This window comes from Lichenostomus cassidix, unplaced genomic scaffold, assembly GCF_008360975.1.
Source record: "Lichenostomus cassidix isolate B80296 unplaced genomic scaffold, HeHo_3.0 HiC_scaffold_40, whole genome shotgun sequence".
Taxonomy (NCBI): domain Eukaryota; kingdom Metazoa; phylum Chordata; class Aves; order Passeriformes; family Meliphagidae; genus Lichenostomus; species Lichenostomus cassidix.
The window spans coordinates 1,348,441-1,375,651 of record NW_028147459.1 but is presented as its reverse complement, the minus strand read 5'-3'; the positions used below and the strand labels follow the sequence as shown (position 1 = coordinate 1,375,651).

Below are 27,211 nucleotides of genomic sequence, written 5' to 3'. Positions count from 1 at the left end.
ACACACCTGGGGACAGGTGGGGGGGAGGGACACACCTGGGGACACACCTGGGGGGGTGGGACACTTGGGGACACACCTGGGGACAGCTGGAGGGGAGGGACACACCTGGGGACAGCTGGGGGAAGTGACACACCTGGGGACACACCTGGGGGGGACACCTGTGGACACCTGGTCACACCTGGGGACACACCTGGGAACAGCTGGGGGAGGGACACACCTGGGGAGAGGGGACACCTGTGGTGGGGGACATGACACACCTGGGGACACACCTGGGGGATCAGGACACACCTGGGGGGGACATGACACACCTGGGGACACACCTGGGGGGTTAGGGACACACCTGAGGTGTCCCCATGTCCCTCCCTCCCCTCCCCCCGCAGGTGCTGGTGCTTCGCCCAGGGCAGGAAACTCCTCTGCTGACAGCTCAGGTGGGACTGCCGGCCATAGCCACCTGAGCCACCTGGGGACACCTGGGACACCTGTGTCACCTGTGTCACCTGTGTCACTTCTGCCTGAGACACCTGGGGACACCTGTGTCACTTCTGCCTGAGACACCTGGGGACACCTGTGTCACCTGTGGCACCTCCACCTGAGACACCAGAGTGTCACACCTGAGACCCGTGTCGCACCTGAGCGTCACCTGATTGGCACCTGGCACCTGGCACCTGTGTCACTGGTGCCCACCTGAGACATCTGGGGGACACCTGAGCATCACCTGTGTCACACCTGGGTGTCACCTGTGTCACTGGTGCCCACCTGAGCCACCTGGAGACACCTGTGTCACCTTCACCTGAGACACCCGAGTGGCACCTGGGGACACCTATGTCACCGGTGCCCACCTGAGACACCTGGGGACACCTGGGGACACCTGTCACCTGTGTCACCTCTACCTGGGACACCGGAGTGACACCTGGGGACACCTGGGTGGCACACCTGTCCCATTACACCTGCGGCATCTCCACCCTGTGTCACACCTGAGCATCACCTGAGTGGCACCTGGCTCCCGTCACCTGTGTCACCAGTGCCCACCTGAGCCACCTGGGGACACCTGGAGACACCTGTGTCACACCTGAGCGTCACCTGTGTCACCGGTGCCCACCTGGGACACCTGGGGACACCTGTGTCACCTCCACCTGAGACACCGGAGTGTCACACCTGCGGCATCTCCACCTGAGCGTCACCTGTGTCACACCTGGGTGTCACCTGTGTCACCGGTGCCCACCTGAGACACCTGGGGACACCCATGGCACCTGTCACCCGTCACCAGTGTCACACCTGTGTCATCTGTACATGTGTCCCCTCACCTGTGTCACCTCTGTCCCGTGTCACACCTGTCCAGTGTCACACTTGTGTCACCTTCACCTGTGTCACCTTTACCTGTGTCACACCTGTGTCACACCTGTCCCATGTCACACCTGTCCTGTATCACACCTGTGTCACACCTGTCCTGTGTCACACCTGTGTCACCTCACCCGTGTCACACCTGTCCTGTGTCACACCTGTCCCCTCCCAGTGTCCCCAATAAAGCTCCCAGTGCTGCAGCCCCGGGTGATGGGGGAGGGGCAGCCCCAGTGCTCCCAGTATGGACTGGGAACCATCCCAGTATGGACTGAGAACCAATCCAGTGCTCCCAGTAAGAGCTGGGAACAATCCCAGTGCTCCCAGTATGGACTGGGAACCAATCCCAGTGCTCCCAGTATGGACTGGGAACAATCCCAGTTTGGACTGGGAACAGTCCCAGTGCTCCCAGTATGGACTGGGAACAATCCCAGTATGGACTGGGAACCAATCCCAGTGCTCCCAGTATGGACTGGGAACAATCCCAGTGCTCCCAGTAAGAGCTGGGAACAATCCCAGTGCTCCCAGTAAGAACTGGGAACAATCCCAGTGCTCCCAGTAAGAGCTCAGAACCAATCCCAGTGCTCCCAGTATGGACTGAGAACAATCCCAGTGCTCCCAGTATGGACTGGGAACCATCCCAGTATGGATTGGGAACAGTCCTAGTGCTCCCAGTATGGACTGGGAACAATCCCAGTGCTCCCAGTAAGAGCTCAGAACCAATCCCAGTGCTCCCAGTATGGGCTGGGAACCAATCCCAGTGCTCCCAGTATGGACTGGGAACAATCCCAGTGCTCCCAGTGTTCCCAGTATGGACTGGGAACAATCCCAGTGCTCCCAGTAGCCCCCCCCCATCGCCTACCAGTGCTCCCAGTATGGGCTGGGAACCAATCCCAGTGCTCCCAGTAAGAACTGGGAACAATCCCAGTGCTCCCAGTATGGACTGGGAACCAATCCCAGTGCTCCCAGTATGGACTGGGAACAATCCCAGTGCTCCCAGTATGGACTGGGAACCATCCCAGTGCTCCCAGTATGGACTGGGAACCAATCCCAGTGCTCCCAGTATGGACTGGGAACCAATCCCAGTGCTCCCAGTTACCCTCCCAGTGCTCTCAGTGGTCCCAGTAAGAGCTCAGAACCAATCCCAGTGCTCCCAGTATGGACTGGGAACCAATCCCAGTGTTCCCAGTGTTCCCAGTATGGGCTGGGAACAATCCCAGTGCTCCCAGTAAGAACTGGGAACAGTCCCAGTGCTCCCAGTATGGACTGGGAACAATCCCACTACTCCCAGTATGGACTGGGAACAATCCCAGTGCTCCCAGTAAGAGCTCAGAACCAATCCCAGTGCTCCCAGTCACCCTCCCAGTGCTCCCAGTAAGAGCTCAGAACCAATCCCAGTGCTCCCAGTCACCCTCCCAGTGCTCCCAGTAAGAGCTCAGAGCCAATCCCAGTGCTCCCAGTCACCCTCCCAGTGCTCCCAGTGCCTCACTGGTGCCAATTGTCTTTATTGAGCCACGAGACAAACCCAGCGAGGGCTGAACTGGGACGAACTGGGAGCCACTGGGGCAGACTGGGAGGAGCCCCTCCCCCCACCCCGCTCCCCAAATTGGGGTCATTGCGGCAGCTGGGGGGGAGGGGCGGGGCGGGGGGACCCCAAAATCCCAAAATTTTGGGGGAAATCCTAAAAATTTTGGGGGAAATATCAAAATACTGGGGGAAATCCTAAAATTTTAGGGGAAATCCTAAATTTTGGGGAGAAATCCCAAAATATTGGGGGAAATCCCAAAATCCGGGAAATCCCAAAATATTGAAAGAGATCCCAAAATATTGGGGGAAATCCCAAAATATTGGGGGGAAATCCCAAAATTTTAGGGGAAATCCCAAAATCTGGGGGAGAAATCACAAAATATTGGGAGGAAATACCAAAATTTTAGGGGAAATCCCAAAATCTGGGGGAGAAATCACAAAATATTGGGAGGAAATCCCAAAATTTTGGGGGAAATCCTAAAAATTTGGGGGAGAAATCCCAAAATATTGGAGGAAATCCCAAAATATTGGGGGAAATCCTAAAATATTGGGGGAAATCCCAAAATTTTAGGGGAAATCCCAAAATCTGGGGATGAAATCCCAAAATCCGGGGGAAATCCCAAGAATTTTGGGGGAAATCCTAAAATATTGGGGGAAATCCCAAAATCCAGAGGGGAAATCCCAAAATCCGTGGAGGAAATCCCAAAATTCACTGGTTTTTGGGGTCCCAGATTTGGGGGTTTTAGGGTTTTTGGAGTCCCAGATTTGGGGTTTTTGGAGTCCCAGATTTGGGGTTTTTGGAGTTTTTTTGGGGTCACATCTCTGGGAGGTCCCAGGGTTTTTGGGGTCCCAGATTTGGGATTTTTTAGGGTTTTTGGGGTCCCAGATTTGGGATTTTTGGGGGTTTTGGCATCCCAGGTTTTTGGGGTCTCAGGGCTTTTGGAGTCCCAGGGTTTTTAGGGTCCCAGATTTGGGGGTTTTGGGGTTTTTAGGGTCCCAGATTTGGGATTTTTTGGGGTTTTTTTGGGGTCCCAGAGTTGGGATTTTTGGGGTATTTTTTGGGGTCCCAGGTTTGCGGTTTTTGGGGTCCCAGATTTGGGGATTTTTGGGGTTTTTTTGGGGTTTTTTTGGGGTCCCAGATTTGGGATTTTGGGGGTTTTTTTGGGGTTTTTTTGGGGTCCCAGATTTGGGATTTTGGGGGTTTTTGGGATTTTTTAGGGTCCCAGATTTGGGATTTTTGGGGTTTTTTTGGGGTTTTTTTTGGGTCCCAGATTTGGGGTCACAGCTCTGGGAGGTCCCAGGGTTTTTGGGGTCCCAGATTTGGGATTTTTGGGGTTTTTTGGGGTGTTTTTGGGGTTTTTTTGGGGTCGCAGCTCCGGCGGTTCCCAGCTCCGGCGGTGGGGGAGGGGCAGGGCTGCCCCCCCTCAGAAGCTCACCAGTGTGTACACCATACTGGGGGAGGGGAGAGGCACACTGCGGCTCCCAGTATGGCCCAGTATGGCCTCCCAGTATGGCCCAGTATGGACTCCCAGGATGAGCTCCCAGTATGGCCCAGTATGGCCTCCCAGTATGGCCCAGTATGGACTCCCAGTATGGCCCAGTATGGCCTCCCAGTTCAGCCCAGTCCATCCCAATATGGCCCAGTATGAGCTCCCAGTATGGCCCAGTATGGCCCAGTATGGCCTCCCAGTATGGCCTCCCAGTATGGCCCAGTATGGCCCAGGATGAGCTCCCAGTATGGGCTCCCAGGATGGCCCAGTATGGACTCCCAGTATGGCCCAGTATGGCCTCCCAGTTCAGCCCAGTCCATCCCAATATGGCCCAGTATGAGCTCCCAGTATGGCCCAGTATGGCCCAGTATGGCCTCCCAGTATGGCCTCCCAGTATGGCCCAGTATGGCCCAGGATGAGCTCCCAGTATGGGCTCCCAGGATGGCCCAGTATGGGCTCCCAGTATGGCCCAGTATGGCCCAGTATGGCCTCCCAGTATGGCCTCCCAGTATGGCCCAGTATGGGCTCCCAGTATGGCCCAGGATGGCCTCCCAGTATGGCCCAGGATGGGCTCCCAGTATGGCCCAGTATGGACTCCCAGTATGGCCCAGTTCAGCCCAGTTCAGCCCAGTCCATCCCAGTCCAGCCCAGTGCCCTCCCAGTTCAGCCCAGTGCCCTCCCAGTCTCATCCCAGTCCCTCCCAATCCCCCCCAATCCCCTCCCAGTCCCTCCCAATGCCCCCTGAATCCCCTCCCAGTCCCATCCCAGTCCATCCCAGTCCCTCCCAATCCCCTCCCAGTCCCTCCCAGTGCCCTCCTGCTACCCCCAAACACCTCCCAGTCTCCCCCAATCCCTCCCCGTCCACTCCCAGTCCCATCCCAGTCTGTCCCAGTCCCCCCAGTCTCCCAATCCCCTCCCAGTCCATCCCAGTGCCTCCCAGTACTCCCAATCCCCCAGTCCCTCCCAGTCCCTCCCAGTCCCTCCCAGTCCATCCCAGTCCCTCCCAATCCATCCCAGTCCCTCCCAGTCCCATCCCAGTCTGTCCCAGTCCCTCCCAATGCCCCCCAGTCCCTCCCAGTCCCCCAGTCCCCCCCCAGTCCATCCCAGTGCCTCCCAGTACTCCCAATCCCCCCAATCCCCTCCCAGTCCCTCCCAGTCGCTCCCAGTCCCATCCCAGTGCGTCCCAGTCCATCCCAGTCCCCCAATCCCCCCAATCCCCTCCCAGTCCCTCCCAATCCCCTCCCAATCCCCTCCCAGTCTCTCCCAATCCCATCCCAGTCCCTCCCAGTCCCTCCCAGTCCCGCCCCGCGGCTCACCTGTACAGGTAGTAGAAGAAGGAGAGGAGGTAAAAGGCGAGTTTGCACCAAGCCTCCTTCTGGCAGTAGCCCAGGATGTCAGCGTCCATGATGGACACGGCGTCGAAGAGCCCCTCGGAGCCATCGGCCGGCCGGTGGAAGTACCTGGGGACAGGTTGGGGACATTGGGGACACACTGGGGACATTGGGGACATGGTGGGAATTGGGGGGATTATGGGGACATGGTGTCCAAGGGTCCCTTGGAGCTGTCAGTCAGGCAGGGTAAGTGCCTGGGGGACACTGGGGACACCTTGGGGACATTGGGGACACCTTGGGGACACTGGGGACATTGGGGACACAGTGGGGACATGGTGGGAATTGGGGGGATTATGGGGACATGGTGTCCAAGGGCACCTCGGAGCCATCAGCTGGCTGGTGGAAGTACCTGAGGACACGGTGGGGACGTTGGGGACACACTGGGGACATTGGGGACACCTTGGGGACACAGTGGGGACACACTGGGGACACCTTGGGGACACTGGGGACACCAGGCGGATCATGGGGACACATAGGGACACACTTCAGACCCCCAAAGCCCCCCAAATTCCCCCCAAAAGCACCTCCAGAGGTGGTAGAGCAGCAGCGGCAGGTTCAGCCCCAGCATCACCCAGAGCCCCTTGAACCCCCAAAATCCCCAGGACCCCCTGAACCCCCTGACCCCCAGGACACCCCCAGACCCTCAGGACCCCAAAGCCCCCAAATTCCTCCCAAAGCCCCCCAGAGCACCTCCAGAGGTGGTAGAGCAGCAGCGGCAGGTTCAGCCCCAGTGTTACCCAGAGCCCCTGACCCCCAGAACCCCTAAACCCCCTGACCCCCAAAGACCCCCAGACCCTCAGAAGCCCCAGATCCCCAGACCCCAGGACCCCCCAAAAAGCCCCCAGGACCCCCAAATTCCCCAGAGCACCTCCAGAGGTGGTAGAGCAGCAGCGGCAGGTTCAGCCCCAGTGTCACCCAGAGTCCCCTGACCCCCAAAATCCCAGACCCCCAAAATCTCCAGGACCTCCTGAACCCCCTGACCCCCAGGACACCCTCCAGGACCCCAGGACCCCCAAAAGCCCCCAAAAGCCCCCAGAGCACCTCCAGAGGTGGTAGAGCAGCAGAGGCAGGTTCAGCCTCAGTGTCACCATAACCCTCCTGACCCTCTGACCCCCCAAAATCCTCAGGACCCCCTGAACCCCCGACCCCAAAAGACCCCCAGACCCTCAGGGCACCCCGAATCCCCAGGACCCCCAAAAGCCCCCAGAGCACCTCCAGAGGTGGTAGAGCAGCAGCAGGTTCAGCCCCAGCGTTACCCAGATCCCCTGACCCCCAGAACCCCCTAAACCCCCTGACCCCAAAGACCCCCAGACCCTCAGAAGCCCCCAGATCCCCAGACCCCCAGGACCCCCCAAGCCCCCAGGACCCCCAAATTCCCCCAGAGCACCTCCAGAGGTGGTAGAGCAGCAGCAGCAGGTTCAGCCCCAGTGTCACCCCAGAGCCCCCGACCCCCAAAATCCCCAGACCCCCAAATCTCCAGGACCTGATGAACCCCCTGAGCCCAGAAACCCCCAGGACCCCCAAAGCCCCGAAGCCCCCCAGCACCACCAGGGTGGCAGGCAGCAGCGGCAGGTTCAGCCCCAGTGTCACCCAGAGCCCCTGACCCCCCAGAGACCCCCTAAACCCCTGACCCCAAAGACCCTAGACCCTCAGAAGCCCCAGATCCCCAGACCCCCAGGACCCCCAAAAGCCCCCAGGACCCCCAAAGCCCCCAGGACCCCCAAAGCCCCCAGAGCACCTCCAGAGGTGGTAGAGCAGCAGCGGCAGGTTCAGCCCCAGCGTCACCCAGAGTCCCCAGACCCCCAAAATCCCAGACCCCCAAAATCTCCAGGACCTCCTGAACCCCAGACCCCAGAAACCCCCAGGACCCCAGGACCCCCCAAAGCCCCCCGAAGCCCCCCAGAGCACCTCCAGAGGTGGTAGAGCAGCAGCGGCAGGTTCAGCCCCAGCGTCACCCACTCGGCCGCGCACAGGAACATCAGGCAGAACAGGCCGTGGATGCAATACTCGGGCACCACCAGCTGGGGGCGACAGCGACCACGCCTTGTCCCCAAGGCCACCTCGATGTCCCCAAGGCCATCGGGCTGTCCCCAAGGCCATCGGGCTGTCCCCAAGGCCACCACCCTGTCCCCAGGGCCACCTCATGGTCCCCAGGGCCACTTCGATGTCCTCAGGGTCACCCCCAGCAATACTCGGGCACCACCAGCTGGGGGCGACAGCAGGGACATCTTGTCCCCAAGGCCACCTCGATGTCCCCAGGGCCATTCTGCTGTCCCCAAGGCCACCACCCTGTCCACCTCACTGTCCCCAGGGCCACCACCCTGTCCCCAGGGCCACCTCATGGTCTCCAGGGCCACCTCGATGTCCCCAAGGCCACCCCCAGCAATACTCGGGCACCACCAGCTGGGGGCGACAGCGATCACAGCTTGTCCCCAAGGCCACCTCGATGTCCCCGAGGCCATCGGGCTGTCCCCAGGGCCACCACCCTGTCCCCAAAGGCCACCCTGGCCGGATCTCCAGGGCCACCCCCAGCAATACTTGGGCACCACCAGCTGGGGACGACAGCACTCAAACCTTGTCCCCAAGGCCACCACCCTGTCCCCAGGGCCACCTTGATGTCCTCAAAGCCACCTCACTGCCCCCAGAGCCACCACCCTGTCCCCAGGGCCACCTCAGCCATGACCCCAGGTCAGTTTTGGGGTTGGAGTCACTTTGGGGTTTGGGGTCAGTTTTGGGGTCACTTTGGAGTTTGGGGTCACTTTAGGATGCGTCAGTTTGAAGTTTGGGGTCAGTTTGGGGTCAGTTTTGGGATCAGTTTGGAGTTCGAGGTCACTTTGGGATGGGTCAGTTTTGGGTTTGGGGTCAGTTTGGGGTCAGTTTTGGGTTTGGGGTCAGTTTGGGGTCAGTTTTGGGGTCAGTTTTGGATCAGTTTTGGGATCAGTTTGGAGTTTTTGGGGTCAGTTTTGGGGTCAGTTTGGGGTCAGTTTTGGGGTCAGTTTGGGGTCAGTTTTGGGGTCAGTTTGGAGTTTGGGTCACTTTGGGATGGGTCAGTTTGGGGTCAGTTTTGGGGTCAGTTTGGAGTTTTTGGGGTCAGTTTTGGGGTCAGTTTGGGGTCAGTTTTGGGGTCAGTTTGGAGTTTGGGTCACTTTGGGATGGGTCAGTTTGGGGTCAGTTTGGGGTCAGTTTTGGGGTCAGTTTGGAGTTTGGGATCAGTTTTGGGGTCAGTTTGGGGTTTGGGTCACTTTGGGATGGGTCAGTTTGGGGTCAGTTTGGGGTCAGTTTTGGGGTCAGTTTGGGGTCAGTTTTGGGGTCAGTTTGGAGTTTGGGTCACTTTGGGATGGGTCAGTTTTGGTTCAGTTTGGGGTCAGTTTGGGGTCAGTTTTGGGATCAGTTTGGAGTTTTTGGGGTCAGTTTTGGGGTCAGTTTGGGGTCAGTTTGGGATCAGTTTTGGGGTCAGCTTTGGGGTCAGTTTGGAGTTTGGGGTTACTTTTGGGGTCAGTTTGGGGTTTGGGTCACTTTGGGATGGGTCAGTTTTGGGGTCAGTTTGGGGTCAGTTTTGGGGTCAGTTTGGGGTCAGTTTGGGGTCAGTTTTGGGGTCAGTTTGGGGTTGGGGATCAGTTTTGGGGTCAGTTTGGGATCAGTTTTGGGATCAGTTTGGGGTCAGTTTTGGGATCAGTTTGGGGTCAGTTTGGGATCAGTTTTGGGGTCAGTTTGGGATCAGTTTTGGGGTCAGTTTGGGGTTTGGGTCACTTTGGGATGGGTCAGTTTGGGGTCAGTTTTGGGATCAGTTTGGAGTTTTTGGGATCAGTTTTGGGGTCAGTTTGGAGTTTGGGGTCACTTTGGGATGGGTCAGTTTTTGGGGTCATTTTTTGGGACGGGATCACTTTTTGGGATAAAGGTAATTTTTTGGGATAAAGGTAATTTTTTAGGATGGGGTCATTTTTGGGATAGGATCATTTTTGGGAATAGGGTCAGGTATTTTTCGGGATGGGGATCATTTTTTGGGATAGGATCATTTTTTAGGACATGATCATTTTTAGGATCATTTTTTAGGACATGATCATTTTTAGGATCATTTTTCGGACCATTTTTCGGATCATTTTTCGGATCATTTTTAGGATCATTTTTAGGATCATTTTTAGGATCATTTTTAGGACAGGATTGTTCTTAGGACCATTTTTAGGATAATTTTAGGGATCATTTTTTAGGATAAGGATCATTTTCAGGACCATTTTTAGGACCATTTTAGGATCATTTTTCGGATCATTTTTAAGACCATTTTAGGACCATTTTAGGACCATTTCAGGACCATTTTAGGACCATTTTAGGATCATTTTAGGACCATTTTAGGACCATTTTAGGACCATTTTAGGATCATTTTAGGACCATTTCAGGACCATTTTAGGATCATTTTAGGACCATTTTAGAACCATTTTTAGAACCATTTTTAGGACCATTTTAGGACCATTTTAGGACCATTTCTAGGATCATTTTTAGGATCATTTTTAGGACCATTTCTAGGACCATTTTTCTGGATAAGGATCATTTTTAGGACCATTTTTAGGATCATTTTTCGGGATGGAGTCATTTTTGGGATGGGATCATTTTTTGGGATAGTGCTCATTTTTGGGATAGGGTTATTTTTTGGGATAGGGTTATTTTTGGGATAGGATCTGGTATTTTTTGGGATAGGATCATTTTTTGGGATAGTGTCATTTTTTGGGATAGGATAATTTTTTAGGATGAGGATCATTTTTTGGGATGAGGATCATTTTTTGCTGTCATTTTTGGGATAGGATCATTTTTTAGAATATGATCATTTTTTAGGATCATTTTTGGGATGGAGTCATTTTTTGGGGTCATTTTTTGGGATAGGATCAGGTATTTTTTGGGATAGAGTAATTTTCTGGGATGGGGTCAGGTATTTTTCGGGATAGGATCATTTTTTTGGGATAGGGATCATTTTTTGGTGTCATTTTTTGAGATGGGGTCATTTTTAGGATAGGATCATTTTCGGAATAAGGATCATTTTTCAGGATAAGGATCATTTTTTAGGATGAGGATCATTTTTTAGGATCATTTTTGGGATGGGATCATTTTTTTAGGACATGATCATTTTTTGGGGTCATTTTTTAGGATCATTTTTCAGGATAGGATCATTTTTCGGGATAGGTCCATTTTTTGGGATGGGATCATTTTTTGGGATGGGATCAGGTATTTTTTAGGACATGATCATTTTTCAGGATCATTTTTAGGATCGTTTTTTAGGATAGGATCATTTTTAGGACCATTTTAGGACCATTTCAGGACCATTTTTAGAATAATTTTAGGACCATTTTAAGACCATTTTAGGACCATTTCAGGACCATTTTAGGATTTTTTGGGGTTCCCACCTTGCGCAGGAGGCAGCAAATCCTCTCGATGTTTTTCAACCTCTCGCGCTGTTGGGGGTGACAAAAAAAACTTTGGGGTGACCAAAAAAATTTGGGGGAGGGGCTTTGGGGGTCCCCAAATCCCTCCCGGGGGGGTCTGAGAGCCCCGGGGGGGGGAGGGGCAGCGGGAATGGGGTCGGGGGGGGGAGGGGCGAGGCCCGGCCCGGTTTTGGGGGAGCTAAAAATAGAAACCTCGACCTCGATTCCCTCCTCCCCTCCCCCTCCCCTCCCCCACCCTGACCTGACACCTCCTGCCCCTCCCCCATCGCCACATCTGCCCCTCCCCCACCGCTGGGGATGGGTTTTGGGGTGTTTTTAGGGTGGTTTTGGGTGTTTTTAGGGTGTTTTTTGGGTGTTTTTTGGGTGTTTTGGGGTGGTTTTGGGATGTTTTTGGGGTGTTTTGGGTGTTTTTAGGGTGTTTTTAGGGTGTTCTTTGGGTGTTTTTTGGGTGTTTTGGGGTGGTTTTGGGGTGGTTTTGGGGTGGTTTTGGGTTTTTTGGGTTTTTTGAGATGTTTTTGGGGTGGTTTTGGGGTGGTTTTGGGGTGGTTTTGGGGTCCCGGGTGTGGTTTTGGGGTCCCGGGGATGGTTTTGGGGTGTTTTGGGGTGGTTTTGGGGTCCTGGGGTTGTTTTACAGGTGTTTTGGGGTTGGTTTTGGGTGGTTTTGGGGGTTTTGAGGGTGTTTTTGGGGTCCCGGGGATGGTTTTGGGGTGGTTCAGGGTGTTTTTGGGGTGTTTTTGGGTGGTTTTTGGGATGTTTTTGGGGGGTTTTGGGGTGGTTTTGGGGTGTTTTTCAAGTATTTTAGGGGTCCCGGGGGTGTTTCGAGGGTGTTTTTAGGGTGGTTTTGGGGTCCCCGAGGATGGTTTTGGGGTGTTTTGGGGTGGTTTGGGGGGTCCTGGGGTTGTTTTACGGGTGTTTTGGGGTTGGTTTGGGGTGGTTTTGGGGGTCCCAAAGGTATTTTTGGGGTCCCAGGGTTGGTTTTGGGTTGTTTTTGGGTGGTTTTGGGGTCCTGGGGATGGTTTTGGGGTGTTCTTTAGGGTGTTTTGTGGTGTTTTTGGGGTCCCAGGAATGTTTTTGGGGTCCTGGGGATGGGTCTGGGGTGTTTTGGGGTGTTTTTGGGGGGATGTTTGGGGTCCCGGGGATGGTTTTGGGGTGTTTTTGGGGTGTGTTTGGGGGTCTCAGGGGTCCCGCGGGTGTTTTTGGGGTGTTTAAAGTGTTTTCGGGGTCCGGGGGATGGTTTTGGGGTGTTTTCAGGTGTTTTTGGGTCATTTTTGGGATGTTTTTGGGGTCCTGGAGGTGGTTTTGGGGTGGTTTGGGGGGTCCCGGGGGCGGTTTTGGGTGGTTTTATGGTGTTTTCGGGTGTTTTGGGGTGTTTTTGGGGTCCCAGGGGTGTTTCTGGGGAGTTCTGGGGTGGTTTTGGGGAGGTTTTGAGGGTGTTTTTGGGGGGTCCCAGGGATGGTTTTGGGTTGTTTTGGGGGTCCCGGGGGTGGTTTTTGGGTGGTTTTGGGGGCGTTTTTGGGGTGGGTTTGGGTGGTTTTGGGGTGTTTTGGGGGTCCCGGGGGTATTTTGGGATATTTTTGGGGTGTTTCTGGGGTGTTTTGGGGTGTTTTTGGGGTCCTGGGGGTATTTTTGGGGGTCCCAGGGATGGTTTTTGGGTGGTTTTAGGGTGTTTTGGGATGTTTTTGGGGTCCCGGGGATGGTTTTGGGGTGGTTTTGGGGTGTTTTAGGGGTCCCAGGGGTATTTTGGGATATTTTTGGGGTGTTTTCAGGTGTTTTGGGGTGTTTCTGGGGTGTTTGGGGGTATTTTTGGGGTTTTTTGGGGTATTTTGGGGTGTTTTGGGGTGTTTTTGGGGTCCCGGGGGTGGTTTTGGGGTCCCAGGGATGGTTTTTGGGTGGTTTTAGGGTGATTTTGGGGTGGTTTTGGGGTGGTTTTGGGGTCCCGAGGGTATTTTGGGATGTTTTAGGGTATTTTTGGGGTGTTTTTGGGGTGTTTTGGGGCCCCGGGGATGGTTTTGGGGTTCCTGGGTTGGTTTGGGATATTTTTGGGGTATTTTTGGGTTGTTTTGGGATATTTTTGGGATATTTTTTGGTTGTTTTGGGGTATTTTTGGGGTATTTTTGGGGTGTTTTGGGGTCCCGAGAGTGTTTTTGGGATATCTTTGGGTTGTTTTGGGATATTTTGGGGTATTTTTGGGGTGTTTTGGGGTCCCGGGGGTGGTTTTGTGGGGTCCTGGGGATGGTTTTTGAGTGGTTTTAGGGTATTTTGGGATATTTTTGGGGTGTTTCGGGGTGTTTCTGGGGTGTTTTGGGGTATTTTTGGGGTGTTTTTGGGGTCCTGGGGGTATTTTTGGGGGTCCTGGGGATGGTTTTGGGTGGTTTTAGGGTGGTTTTGGGGTCCCGAGGGTATTTTGGGATGTTTTAGGGTATTTTTGGGGTGTTTCAGGGTGTTTTTGGGGTGTTTTTGGGGTGTTTTGGGGCCCCGGGGGTGTTTTTGGGGTTCCTGGGTTGGTTTGGGTTGTTTTTGGGGTATTTTTGGGATATTTTTGGGTTGTTTTGGGGTATTTTTGGGGTGTTTTGGGGTGTTTTGGGGTCCCGAGAGTGTTTTTGGGATATTTTTGGGTTGGTTTGGGATATTTTGGGGATATTTTTGGGGTGTTTTGGGGCCCCGGGGATGGTTTTGGGGTTCCTGGGTTGGTTTGGGTTGTTTTTGGGATATTTTTGGGATATTTTTGGGTTGTTTTGGGGTATTTTTGGGGTGGTTTTGGGGTCCCGAGGGTATTTTGGGATGTTTTTGGGATATTTTTGGGTTGTTTTGGGATATTTTGGGGTATTTTTTGGGTGTTTTGGGGCCCCGGGGATGGTTTTGGGGTTCCTGGGTTGGTTTGGGATGTTTTTGGGATATTTTGGGGTATTTTTGGGGTGTTTTGGGCTCTCACCGCCCGCGCAGGGTTGCCCTGGTCGATGGGGTTCTTGAAGTCTGTGCGAAGCTCGTCAAAGGCGATGATCTGGGGAGGGGGAGGGGAGGAATTGGGGAGGGGTCTGGGGGGGCAGAGCCCCCAGAATCCTGCAGACCCCCCAGAATCCTGCAGACCCCCCAAAATCCCCCCAAAATCCCCCCAAATCCCCCAAAATTCACTCAAAACCTCCCCAAAATCCCCTAAAATCCCCAAAATTCACACCAAAATCCTAAAAAACCTCCCCCAAAATTTAAAATCCCCAAAACCTCCCCAAAATCCCTAGACCCCCAAAATCCACCCAAAATCCCCCAAAATCCCCAGACCCCCAAATCCCCCAAAATTCACTAAAATCCACCAAAATCCCCCAAAATTCCCCCTGACCCCAAAATCTCCCCAAAACTACCCCAGACCCTTAAAATCCACCAAAATCACCCCAAATTCCCCCCAGACCCCCAAAATCTCCCCAAAATCCCCCCAGACCCCCAAATCCCCCTAGACCCCCAAAATCCCCCAAAATCCTCCGGGTCAAAACGGGGAGGGGGCTTGAAGGCCTCCGACCCCCCAGGACCCCCCAGGACCCCCAGGACCCCCAGGACCCCAAATTCCCCCGCCCCCCAAAAAAAGGGCCGAAGGGAGCCGCAGCATCTGTTGCCATGGCAACGCCGCCGCTTAGCAACGGCCTTGGAAACGGCGATGATATGGGGAGAGGGCGGAAGGCCCCAAAACCCGGGGTCTCCCCAAATTTCCCAAAATCCCCCCATGGTTGCCATGGTAACCCGCCCACGCCCCCCCTCCCCATCCCGGATGCCGCCGTTGCCTAGCAACGCTTCCCCCCAGAGCATCCTTAGCGACCCTCCCGTGTTGCCTAGCAACGCGACCCCCCCCCCAAATTCCGAGCCCCCCTCCCCAAATTCGGAGACCCCCTCCCCAAATTCCGAGACCCCCTACCCAAATTCGGAGACCCCCTCCTCAAATTCCTGGAGCCCCCTCCCCCAATTTCGGAGCCCCCCTACCCAAATTCGGAGCCCCCCGACCCCAAATTTGGAACCCCCTCCTCAAATTCCGGGCCCCTGACCCCAAATTCGGAGACCCTCCTCAAATTCCGAGCCCTCTACCCAAATTTGGAACCCCTCCTCAAAATTCGGAGCCCCCTCCCCAAATTTCTCCATTGCCCACCCCTTTTTGGTGGGGAGGGGTCAGAGTGCTCCCCTCCCCCACCCCAAATTTCCTCCCCCCGACCCCTCAACCCCCCAAAATAGCGACCCCCTCCCCAAAATAATGACCTCTTCCCACACTCGGGGGTCTCTCTCGCCCCCTCCCCAATTCAGGGGGTCTCTCCTCGCCCCCTCCCCAAAATACTGACCCCTCCCCAAATTGGGGTCTCTCCTCATCCCCTCCCCAATTCAGGGGGTCTCTCCTCGCCCCCTCCCCAAAATACTGACCTCTCCCCAAATTGGGGTCTCTCCTCGCCCCCTCCCCAAATTTGGGGGTCTCTCCTCGTCCCCTCCCCAACCCAGAGGGTCTCTCCTCGCCCCTTCCCCAAACTGGGGGGTCTCCTCACTCCCTCCCCAGCTCGGGTGGTCTCTCTCCTCGCCTCCTTCCCCATCCCGAAGCCCCCTCCCCAAATCGATGAGTCTCCTCGCCCCCTCCCCACCCTGGTGGTCTCCCTCTCCCCCTCCCCCCCCGGGGGGGTCCCTCGCCCCCTCCCCACATCAGGGGGTCTCTCTCGCCCCCTCCCCTACTCTGGGGGTCTCTCCTCGCCCCCTCCTCTAATCGGAGGCTCTCCTCGCCCCCTCCCCATCCCGAAGCCCCCTCCCCACATCAGGGGGTCTCTCCTCACTCCCTCCCCACACTGGGGGGTCTCTCTCGCCCTCTCCCCATCCCGAAGCCCCCTCCCCAAATCGATGAGTCTCCTCGCCCCCCTCCCGGGTCTCTCCTCGCCCCCTCCCCACCCTGGTGGTCTCTCCTCGCCCCCTCCCCACCTGGGTGGTCTCTCCTCGCCCCTTCCCGGGTCTCTCCTCGCCCCCTCCCCACCCTGGGTGGTCTCTCCTCGCCCCCTCCCCACCCTGGGTGGTCCCCGGGGGTCCGTCGCCCCCCACTCACGTGCCAGATGACGAAGAAGATGAGGGAGGCGCAGAGCACGAGGGTCAGCATGTAGCAGAAGGCGGCGAAGGTGAACGCCATGCTGGGGGGAGGGGCGGGGGGAGGGGGCTCAGCCCCGGGGTCCTGCCATGGGGGAGGGGCGGGGGAGGAGGCGAGAGAGGAGCTACTGGCTGCCGGCGGCCGCCATGGGCCCGCCGGGGGCGGGGCACAGGGAGGATTAGAGGGGGCGTGAGGAGGGGCTTGGTGGGGGAGGGGATTGGGGTGGAGTTAATTAGGGGAGGGGCTTGGTGGGGGAGGGGACCCAGAGGGTGGGGCTTGAGGAGGGCTAAATGAGGGGAGGGGGATTGGGTGGGTTGTGAGGGGAGGGCTGATGGGAGGGACTTTGGTGGTTTAATGAGGAGGAGCTTGTGGGGAGGAGCTTAGGTGGGTTAATGAGGGGGAGGAGCTTCATGGGAGGGGCTTGATGGGAGGGTTAATTAGGGAGGGGCTTAATGAGGGGAGGGGCTTGGGTGGGGTTGTGAGGGGAGGCGCTTAGGTGGGTTAGTGGGAGGGAGCTTGGTGGGAGGAGCTTATGGGGAGGAGCATAGGTGGGCTTAATGAGGGAGGGGATTGATGGGAGGGCTTGTGAGAGGGGAGGGGCTTGGGTGGGTTAATGAGGGGGAGGGATTGATGGGGAGGGAGGATTAATTGGGGAAGGGCTTAATGAGGAGGGGCTTAGGTGGGTCAATTGGTGGGAGGGGCTTGATGGGAGGGACTTTGGTGGTTTAATGAGGGGAGGAGCTTAATGAGGAGGAGCTTGGGTGGGTTAATGAGGGGAGGGGATTGATGGGGAGGATTAATTAAGGGAAGGGCAATGAGGGGAGGAGCTTAGGTGGGTTTAATGAGGGGAGGGGCTTGGGTGGGTTGGTGGGGAAGGGCTTGATGGGGAGGAGCTTGATGGGAAGATTGATTGGGGAGGGCTTAATGAGGGGGAGGGGCTTAGGTGGGTTAAGCCAGGGGAGGGGCTTGATGGGAGGGTTAATTGAGGGGAGAGGGCTTGGTGGGGAGGAGCTTGGGTGGGTTAATGAGGGGGAGAGGCTTGTGGGGAGGGGCTTGGATGGGCTTAATGAGGGAGGCGCTAAATGGGGAGGGGCTTAGGTGGCGTTAATGAGGGGAGGGCTTAATGGGGAGGGGCTTGATGGGAGGCTTAGTGGGGAGGGGCTTAACGAGGGAGGAGCTTAGGTGGGTTAATGAGGAGGAGCTTCGGGTGAGTCTTAATGAGGGGGAGGAGCTTAGGTGGGTTGTAAGGGAGGCTTGGTGGGGAGGAGCATGGGGAGGAGCATAGGTGGGCTTAATGAGGAGGGATTGATGGGGAGGGGCTTAATGAGAGGAGGGGCTTCATAGGAGGATTAATTAAGGGGAAGGGCTTAATGAGGGGAGGGGCTTAGGTGGGTTAATTAGCGGGAGGGGCTTGATGGGAGGGACTTTGGTGGTTTAATGAGGGGGAGGAGCTTAATGAGGGGGAGGAGCTTAGGTGGGTTAATGGAGGGAGGGGCTTAGGTGGGTAAATGAGGGGGAGAGCAGTGGGAATGGCTTGGGTGGAGTTAATGAGGGGGAGGAGCTTAGGTGGGCTTAATGAGGGGGAGGGGCTTGGTGGGGAGGAGCTTCGAGGGAGGCTTAATTAGGGGAGGGGCTTAATGGGAGGAGCTTAGGTGGGTTAATTAGGGGGAGGAGCTTAATGGGAGGGGCTTGTGAGGCTTAATGAGGGGAAGGAGCTTAGGTGGGTTAATGAGGGGGAGGAGCTTAATGGGAGGAGCTTTGGGTGAGGCTTAATTAAGTGGAGGGGCTTAATGGGGAGGGGCTTAGGTTGAGTTAATGAGGGGAGGAGCTAAATGAGGGGGAGCTTAATGGGGAGGCACTTTGGGGAGGCTTAATTAGGAGGAGGCTTAATGGGAGGAGCTTAGGTGGCTTAATGAGGAGGGCTTAATGGGGCTTGGTGGGTTAATGGGAGGGGCTTAGGTGGGAATAATGAGGGGGAGGAGCTTAATGGGAGGAGCTTTGGGTGAGGCTTAATTAAGGGGAGGGGCTTAATGGGGAGGGGCTTAGGTGGGTTAATGAGGGGGAGGAGCCTGAGGATGGGGAGGGGATTGGGGGCGTGGCTTGTGGCTAGTTAGTGGGCGTGGCCAACACGTTGGGGTGTGGCTTGGGGAGTGGGCGGGGCTAGGGCGGGTTTATGGGGTAATTGGGGGCGTGGCTTGGGGAGTGGGCGGGGCTAGGATGGGTTTATTGGTTAATTGGGGGCGTGGTTTGGGGAGTGGGCGGGGCTAGTGTGGGTTTATGGGGTGATTGGGGGCGTGGTTTGGGGAGTGGGCGGGGCTAATTGTGTTGATATGCTAATTGAGGGGGCGTGGCTTAGGGAGTGGGCGGGGCTAGGAGGGTGGATGGGTGAGGGGGCGTGGCTTGGGGAAGGGGAGGGGTTTGGGATGTTTTGAATAAATCGGGGCGGGGCTTAGCGAGTGGGCGGGGCTTAGGGAGATTGGGAAATGCAGGGGCGGGGTTTAGGAGTGGGCGTGGCTTGGTGGGAAAGGGGCGGGGCTAGGCAGGGGGAGGGGCTTGGGGAGGTGGGGAGGGGCTTAGGGACAGAAAGTGGGCGGGGCCTTAGGTGAGTGACAGCCGTGTGACACCTGTGTGACACGTCACCCTGCGGCTGGAGTGCCACTGGTGACATTGGGGACACTGACACTGTGGCTGGAATGGCATTGGGGACACTGGTGACATTGGGGACACTGGGGACACTGGGGACACTGACCCTGCGGCCAAGGTGACACTGGGGACACTGGGGACATTGGGGACACTGACCCTGGGGCTGGAGTGGCACTGGGGACACTGGTGACACTGGGGACAATGGGCTGGGGACACTTGCCCTGCAGCCAAAGTGACACTGGGGACTTTGGGGACATTGATGCTGTGGCTGGAGTGGCACTGGTGACACTGATGACATTGGGGACACTGACCCTGCGGCCGAGGTGACACCAGGTGACACAGGTGGCACCGAGACCCGCAAGTGCCACCACCCTGATGTCACCGTGTCCCGTGTCGCTGTCACCTCGATGTCACCGTGTCCCCTGTCCCTGTGTCACCCCTGTCACTCGGTGCCACCCTGTCACCTGTGTCACTCTTGTCACCCTGAGCCATCCCTGTCACTGTCACCTCAATGTCCCCTGCCACCCTGTGCCATGCCTGTCACCCTCTGTCACCCTGTGCCACTCCTGTCACCCTGTGCCACCCCATCAATGTCACCTCAATGTCACCATGTCCCCTGTGCCACTCCTGTCACCCTGTGCCACCCCTGAGCCATCCCTGTCACCCTGTGCCACCCCCTCCCTCCCCGCCGTGTCCCCCTGTCCCTCCCATCATTGTCCCCCTGTCACCCACCCCGGGACCCCCACGGTGACACGGGGACAACAAAGGTGACACAGGGCTGGGGACAGAGGCAGGGTGACACTGGGGTGACAGAGGGGATGGCATGGGAAGGAAGGAGGGGACAGAGTGACACTGGGGACATGGTGACATCAACACTGGGGACAAAGTGACACTGAGACTGGTCACACGGTGACACTAACACTGGGGACATGGTGACACCGAAACTGGGGACAAGGTGACACTGACATTGGGGACAAAGTGACACTAACACTGGGGACAAGGTGACACAGGGGACAGGGTGACACCGACATTGGGGGCAAAGTGACATTGGGGACAAAGTGACGCTAACACTGGGGACAAGGTGACATTGGGGACATGGTGACACACTGGGGACACGGTGACACCAGCACTGGGGACAAAGTGACACTGGGGACACGGTGACACTGACATTGGGGACAAAGTGACAGAGGGGACACAGTGTGACATCAGCACTGGGGACAAAGTGACACTGGGGACACGGTGACACCAACACTGGTGACACAGTGACACTGGGGACACGGTGACACTAACACTGGGGACAAAGTGACAGAAGGGACACAGTGTGACACCAACCTTGGGGGCACAGTGACACTGGGGACATGGTGACATTGGGGACATGGTGACACTAACACTGGGGACACAGTGACACTGACATTGGGGACACAGTGACATCAACACAGGGGACACAGTGACATCGACATTGGGGACAAAGTGACACTGGGGACACGGTGACACTAACACTGGGGACAAAGTGACAGAAGGGACACAGTGACACCAACACTGGGGACACAGTGACACTAACATTGGGGACAAAGTGACACTGGGGACACGGTGACACTGACACTGGGGACACAGTGGCACTGGGGACAAGGTGACACTGACATTGGGGACAAGGTGACACCAACATTGGGCACACGGTGACACGGGGACATGGTGACACTGGGGACACGGTGACACCAGTTGGGGACACGGTGACACCAACACTGGGGACAACGTAACAAAAGGGACACAGTGACACCAGCACTGGGAACACAGTGACACCAGTTGGGGACACAGTGACACCAACACTGGGGACATGGTGACAGAAGGGACACGGTGTGACCTCAGCACTGGGGACAAAGTGACACTGGGGACACGGTGACACCGACATTGGGGACAAAGTGACAGAAGGGACACGGTGTGACCTCAGCACTGGGGACAAAGTGACACTGGGGACACGGTGACACCAACACTGGGGACAAAGTGACAGAGGGGACATGGTGACACTGACACTGGTGACATCAGCATTGGGGACACAGTGACATTAACACTGGGGACATGGTGACAGAAGGGACACGGTGACACCAGCACTGGGGACAAAGTGACATTGGGGACACGGTGACACCAACACTGGGGACAAAGGGACACTGGGGAAAGGATGACACCAGCATTGGGGGCACAGTGACACTGGGGACATCAGCATTGGGGACACGGTGACATTAACACTGGGGACAAAGTGACACCAGTTGGGGACACAGTGACACCAACATTGGGGACACGGTGACACTGGGGACACGGTGACACCAGCCTTGGTGACACGGTGACATCGACATTGGGGACAAAGTGACACTGGGGACACGGTGACACTGACACTGGGGCCAGAGTGACATTGGGGACACGGTGACACCAGCCTTGGTGACACAGCGAGGACACAGATGTCACCAAGCTCTCCCGCAGCCCTTTATTGAGACCCGCGGTGGGGGAGGGGCGGTGGGGGAGGGGCGGGGCGCGTGCGGGGTGGGGGAGGGGCGAGGGGGGGGAGGGGCTGAGACCCCCCCGGGGTGGGGTGGGAGGGTTGGTGGCACTTTTGGGGGAGTTGGTGGCACTTTTGGGGGGCTTGGTGGCACTTTTGGGGTCCCAACACCCATTTTTGGGGGGCTTGGTGACATTTTTCGGGTGGATTGGTGACATTTTCTGGGGGCTTGGTGACATTTTTTGAGGGTTGGTGGCATTTTTGGGTGGATTGGTGGCATTTTTGGGGGGTTGGTGGCACTTTTGGGGGGGTTGGTGGCATTTTTTGAGGGTTGGTGGCACTTTTGGGTGGATTGGTGGCATTTTTAGGGAGCTTGGTGGCATTTTTTGGGGGCTTGGTGGCACTTTTGCAGGGCTTGGTGACATTTTTCGGGTGGATTGGTGACATTTTTGGGGGGGTTGGTGACATTTTTGGGTGGATTGGTGGCACTTTTAGGTGGATTGGTGGCACTTTTGGGGTCCCAACACCCATTTTAGGTGGATTGGTGACATTTTTGGGGGTTGGTGGCACTTTTGGGGGAATTGGTGACATTTTTCGGGCTTGGTGACACTTTTTTGGGGGGTTGGTGGCACTTTTGCAGGGCTTGGTGACATTTTTTGGGGGGCTTGGTGACATTTTTGGGTGGTTGGTGACATTTTTTGGGGGGCTTGGTGACATTTTTTGGGGGGCTTGGTGGCACTTTTTGGGGATCCCAACACCCATTTTGGGGGGTGGGTGACACTTCCAGGGCTTGGTGGCACTTCCGGGGACGGTGGCCCTTTTTTGGGGGGGTTGGTGGCACTTTTTAGGGGGGTTGGTGGCACTTCCAGGAGGTTTGGTGGCACTTCTGGGTGTCCCAGCACCCATTTTAGGGGGGTGGTGACACTTCCAGGGGTTGGTGGCACTTTTTTGGGGGTGTTGGTGGCACTTTTGCAGGGCTTGGTGGCATTTTTTGGGTGGATTGGTGACACTTTTGGGTGGGTTGGTGACATTTTTTGGGGTCTCAGCACCCATTTTGGGGGTTTGGTGACATTTGGTGACATTTTTGGCGTCTCAGCACCCATTTTTTGGGGGGTTGGTGACATTTTTTGGGGTCTCAGCACCCATTTTTGGGGGTTTGGTGACATTTTTTGGGGGGTTGGTGACACTTTTGGGGTCTCAGCACCCATTTTTGGGGGTTTGGTGACACTTTTGGGTGGGTTGGTGACATTTTTTGGGGTCTCAGCACCCATTTTTGGGGGTTTGGTGACATTTGGTGACATTTTTGGGGTCTCAGCACCCATTTTTGGGGATTTGGTGACATTTTTGGGGTCTCAGCACCCATTTTTGGAGGGGGTTTGGTGACATTTGGTGACATTTTTTGGGGTCTCAGCACCCATTTTTGGGGGTTTGGTGACATTTGGTGACACTTTTGGGGTCTCAGCACCCATTTTTTGGGGTGGGGGAGGGGCGACACCACAACACTGCAGAAGCAATGAGGACCCTCGGGGGGGTTTGGGGGTCTCGGGGGGGTTTTTGGGGTCACCCCAGGGGTCTTTTGGGGTCACCCCGGCGGGTTTTGGGGTCACCCCAGGGGGATTTTGGGGTCCCCCGGGGGGAAACAGTGGGATTTTGGGGTCTCTGGGGAGTTTGGGGTCACCCAGGGTCTTTGGGGTCACTCACGGGGGTTTTGGGGTCACACAGGGGCTTTGGGGTCTCTGGGGGTCAGGGGGATTTTGGGGTCACCCCAGGGGTCTTTGGGGTCACTCAGGGGTTTTGGGGTCTCTGGGGGTCCCAAAGGTTTTGGGGTCACCCCAGGGGGAGGTTTGGGGGTCTCTGGGGGGTTTTGGGTCTTTGGGGGTCCCGAGGGGTTTTGGGGTCACCCCGGGGGTGGGGTCAGTGAGATTTTGGGGTCACCTAGGGGTATTTTGGGGTCCCCCGGGGGTCTCAGGGGGTCCCGAAGGTTCTGGGGTCATTCAGGGGGAAGTTTGGGGGTCTCTCGGGGGTTTGGGGGTCACCCGAGGGGTTCTGGGGTCACCCCGGGGGGGTCAGAGAGATTTTGGGGTCTCAGGGGGTCTCAGGGGGTCTCAGGGGTATTTTGGGGTCTCAGGGGTATTTTGGGGTCTCAGGGGATATTTTGGGGTCCCCAGGGGTATTTGGGGTCTCCGGGGTCTCAGGGGTATTTAGGGTCTCTGGGGTATTTTGAGGGTCCCAGGTCAGAGAGATTTTGGGGTCTCGGGGTTTCAGGGGTATTTTGGGGTCTCAGGAGGTATTTTGAGGTCTCAGGAGGTATTTTGGGGTCTCAGGGGGTATTTTGGGGATATTTTGGGGTCTCAGGAGGTATTTTGGGGTCTCAGGGGTATTTTGGGGTCCCCCGGGGTATTTTAGGGTCTCAGGGGGATATTTTGGGGTCTCCGGGGGTATTTTGGGGTCCCCCCGGGGGTCTCAGGGGGCTTTCCCCGCCCCCCCGAACAGGCCGACGGGAAAGTGTTTGACGTGCGAAGGCCACAGCGCCGCCAGCTGGAAGAACTTGATATCGTCCCACTGAGTGCCATCGACTGTCACTGCGGGGAGAGGGGACAGGCGGGGGACACCTTGGGGACATCCTGGGGACACGCTGGGGACATCCTGGGACACCTTGGGGACATCCTGGGGCACCTTGGGGACATCCTGGGGCACCTTGGGGACACCCTGGGGCACACTGGGGACACCCTGGGGACATCCTGGGGACATCCTGGGACACCTTGGGGACATCCTGGGGCACCTTGGGGACACCCTGGGGCACACTGGGGACACCCTGACACCCCCTGGACACCCCTAGGGACATCCTGGGGACACCCTGGGGACACCTGGGGACACCTGGGGACACCGTGACCCCCCCTGGACACCCCTGGGGACACCTTGCGGACATCCTGGGGACATCCTGAGCACACTGGGACACCCTGACCCCCCCGGGGGACACCCTGGGGACACCTGGGGACATCCTGGGACACCCTGGGGACATCCTGGGGCACACTGGGGACATCCTGGGGCACACTGGACATCCCAGGACACTCCTGAGGACACCCTGGGACACCCTGGGGACACCCTGGGGACACCCTGGGGACATCCTGACCCCCCTGGGGACATCTATCCCCACCCAAAACCATCCCCCTAACCCAAATTTTGGGTCCCAAATTCCCCCCAAATTTCGCAGATCCCCCCAAAATTTCTATCCCCACCCAAACCCATTCCCTCCAGACCCCCCAAATTTCTATCCCACCCCCAAATTTTGGGGTCCCCAATGTCCCCCCTGTCCCCCTGTCCCCTATGTCCCTGTCCCCAATGTCCCCACTGTCCCCCCTGTCCCCACTGTCCCCCTGTCCCCTGCCCCACTGTCCCCCAATGTCCCCACTGTCCCCCTGTCCCCACTGTCCCCCTGTCCCCAATGTCCCCAATGTCCCCCCTGTCCCCACTGTCCCCAATGTCCCCAATGTCCCCCCTGTCCCCACTGTCCCCAATGTCCCCAATGTCCCCCCTGTCCCCACGTACCGCTGAGCAGCGCCGGGGGTCCCCGGGGGGCGCAGATGAGGCGAGTGATGCCCTCGACCCCCCTGCTCTTGTCGGGCTCTCGGGGGCGTTTGAACAGGGCTGGGACTGGGGGGGATTTGGGGTGGGATTTGGGGGGAGGTTAGTCCTGAATTCGGCCAGAATTCACCCCAAAATCAACCCTAAAATTGGCCTGAATTCACCCCAAAATCGACCCCGAAATCGGCCTGAATTCAGCCCAAAATTAGCCCAAAATCAATCCCGAAGTCAACCCAAAATCGACCTGAATTCACCCTAAAATCAGCCCTAAAATCAGCCCAAAATCGGCCCTAAAATTGGCTGGAATTCACCCAAAATCAATCCAAAAATCAACCCCAAAATTAACCCAAAACCGGCCCTAAAATCAGCCCAAAATCGGCCTGAATTCACCCCAAAATTGGCCTGAATTCACCCCAAATTCACCCCAAAATCGGCCCTAAAATCAGCCCAAATTCACCCCAAAATCGACCCCGAAATCGGCTTGAATTCACCCCAAAATCGACCCCGAAATCAGCCCCAAAATCGGCTCTAAAATCAGCCCTGAATTGGCCTGAATTTACCCCAAAATCAACCCCAAAATTGGCCTGAATTCACCCCAAAATCGACCCTAAAATCGGCCTGAATTGGCCTGAATTCACCCCAAAATTGACCCCAAAATCGGCTCTAAAATTAGCCCTGAATCGGCCTGAATTTACCCCAAAATCAACCCCGAAATTGGCCTGAATTCACCCCAAAATCGGCCCTAAAATCAGCCCTGAAATCACCCCAAAATTGGCCCAAAATCGGCCTGAATTCACCCCAAAATTGGCCCCAAATTGGCCTGAATTCACCCCAAAATCAGCCCCGAAATCGGCCCTAAAATCATCCCTGAATCGGCCTGAATTCACCCCAAAATCAACCCTGAAATCAGCCCAAAATCAGCCCCAAAACCAGCCTGAATTCACCCCAAAATCACCTCAAACCAGCCCCAAAACAGCTCTGAATTCATCCCAAAATCAGCCCTAAAATCAACCCCAAAATCAGCCCAAAATTGGCCTGAATTCACCCCAAAATCGACCCGAAAATCCACCCCAAAATCGGCCCTGAAATCACCTCAAACTGGCCCCAGAACAGCTTCAAAATCGGCCGAAATTCACCCCAAAATCAGCCCCAAAATTGGCCTGAATTCACCCCAAAATCGACCCTAAAATTGGCTTGAATTCACCCCAAAATCAACCCTAAAATCAGCCCTGAATTGGCCTGAATTTACCCCAAAATCAACCCCGAAATCGGCCTGAATTCACCCCAAAATCGGCCCTAAAATCAGCCCAAAATCGGCCTGAATTCACCCCAAAATCACCTCAAACCAGCCCCAAAAAAGCTCTGAATTCATCCCAAAATCAACCCCAAATGAGCCCAAAATTGGCCCCAAAATCACCTCAAACCAGCCTCAGAAAAAGCCCCAAAACAGCTCTGAATTCACCCCAAAATCAGCCCTAAAATCAGCCCAGAATCGGCCTGAATTCACCCCAAAATTGGCCCCAAAATCAGCCTGAATTCTCCCCTAAATCGGCCCCAAAACCAACCCAAAATCGGCCCAAATTCACCCCAAAATCACTTCAAACCACCCCCAGAAACAGCTTCAAAATTGGCCCCAAAACAGCTCTGAATTCATCCCAAAATCAACCCCAAAATCAAACCTAAAATCGGCCTGAATTCACCCCAAAATCGGCCCTAAAATCAGCCCGAATTCATCCCCAAATCTACCCCAAATCCCCCCTAAATCCCCCCCAAACTTCCCAAACCCCCAAATCCCCCCAAACTCCCCCAAATCCTCCCCAAATCAACCCCAAAACCCCAAATCGACTCCAGATCAATCCCAAATTCTCTCAAACACCCCTAAATCCCCCAACCCCCAATCCCAAACGCCCTTAAATCCTCCCCAAATTCCCCAAATCCCCATAAATCAATCCCAAATAAATCCAAATCCCAAACGCCCCTAAATCCCCCAAATCCCCCCAATCCCCCAAAATCCCCAAATCTTGCCCAAATCCACCCAAATCCACCCCAAATCAACCCCAAATCCCTCCAATCCCCTAAACCCCCAAAGCCCCTAAATCCCCCAAATCCCCCAAAACCCCAAATTCTCCCCAAATCCATCTCAAATCAATCCCAAATCCCCCAAATCCCCCAAAATCCCCTAAATCCCCCCAAACCCCCCAAACCCCCCAAAACTCCCC

The 27,211-nt window shown here is 56.1% G+C and overlaps 3 protein-coding genes and 4 long non-coding RNA genes across 11 annotated transcripts in view; 2 read left to right on the top strand and 5 right to left on the bottom strand.

The window, feature by feature from the left end:
- LOC146422465 (protein cornichon homolog 2-like) overlaps window positions 1–250 on the bottom strand; it is a 12,246-nt gene extending 11,996 nt beyond the window's left edge. Inside the window, exon 1 of the mRNA XM_085046252.1 lies at window positions 218–250. Within this exon, the coding sequence (XP_084902378.1) occupies window positions 218–250 (33 nt within the window). The remainder of the gene's footprint in view (window positions 1–217) is intronic.
- The window catches only part of LOC146422464 (uncharacterized), a 17,239-nt gene extending 15,996 nt beyond the window's left edge, over window positions 1–1,243 (bottom strand). Inside the window, exons 1-4 of the long non-coding RNA XR_014848168.1 lie at window positions 1,171–1,243; window positions 898–1,048; window positions 830–858; window positions 471–574 (exon numbers count right to left, since the gene is read on the bottom strand). This is a non-coding gene — a long non-coding RNA (uncharacterized LOC146422464). The remainder of the gene's footprint in view (window positions 1–470; window positions 575–829; window positions 859–897; window positions 1,049–1,170) is intronic.
- The window catches only part of LOC146422462 (uncharacterized), a 16,904-nt gene extending 12,604 nt beyond the window's left edge, over window positions 1–4,300 (top strand). Inside the window, exons 2-4 of one of the 2 annotated variants that reach the window (XR_014848158.1) lie at window positions 3,702–3,768; window positions 3,811–3,882; window positions 4,160–4,300. This is a non-coding gene — a long non-coding RNA (uncharacterized LOC146422462). Of the gene's footprint in view, window positions 1–3,701; window positions 3,769–3,799; window positions 3,883–4,159 lie in introns of both variants that reach the window. The other variant, XR_014848157.1, reaches the window with a different exon arrangement.
- On the top strand, window positions 852–1,541 carry LOC146422463 (uncharacterized). Its single transcript, XR_014848156.1, has 2 exons — window positions 852–965; window positions 1,055–1,541. It is a non-coding gene; the product is annotated as an uncharacterized LOC146422463 (long non-coding RNA).
- Window positions 4,138–16,348, bottom strand: LOC146422461 (protein cornichon homolog 2). Its single transcript, XM_085046577.1, has 6 exons — window positions 16,235–16,348; window positions 14,111–14,179; window positions 11,140–11,187; window positions 7,655–7,767; window positions 5,672–5,815; window positions 4,138–4,317 (listed from the first exon to the last, which is right to left on the bottom strand). The coding sequence occupies exons 1-6, from the start codon at window positions 16,313–16,315 to the stop codon at window positions 4,290–4,292; spliced, it is 483 nt and encodes a 160-aa protein (XP_084902703.1). The 5' UTR covers window positions 16,316–16,348; the 3' UTR covers window positions 4,138–4,289.
- A 5,024-nt stretch (window positions 16,349–21,372) lies between these two features.
- On the bottom strand, window positions 21,373–23,085 carry LOC146422460 (uncharacterized). The gene is made up of 2 exons (XR_014848148.1): window positions 22,147–23,085; window positions 21,373–21,976 (listed from the first exon to the last, which is right to left on the bottom strand). It is a non-coding gene; the product is annotated as an uncharacterized LOC146422460 (long non-coding RNA).
- Window positions 23,086–23,329: 244 nt separating this feature from the next.
- PACS1 (phosphofurin acidic cluster sorting protein 1) overlaps window positions 23,330–27,211 on the bottom strand; it is a 40,429-nt gene continuing 36,547 nt past the window's right edge. For 2 of the 4 annotated variants that reach the window (XM_085046333.1, XM_085046335.1), the window contains 2 exons: window positions 24,957–25,061; window positions 23,865–23,989 (listed from right to left, as the gene is read on the bottom strand). In XM_085046333.1, coding sequence (XP_084902459.1) covers window positions 23,871–23,989; window positions 24,957–25,061 — 224 coding nt within the window. In that variant the 3' untranslated portion in view covers window positions 23,865–23,870. Of the gene's footprint in view, window positions 23,381–23,730; window positions 23,806–23,864; window positions 23,990–24,956; window positions 25,062–27,211 lie in introns of those variants that run through there. The other 2 variants (XM_085046337.1, XM_085046336.1) reach the window with 2 other exon arrangements.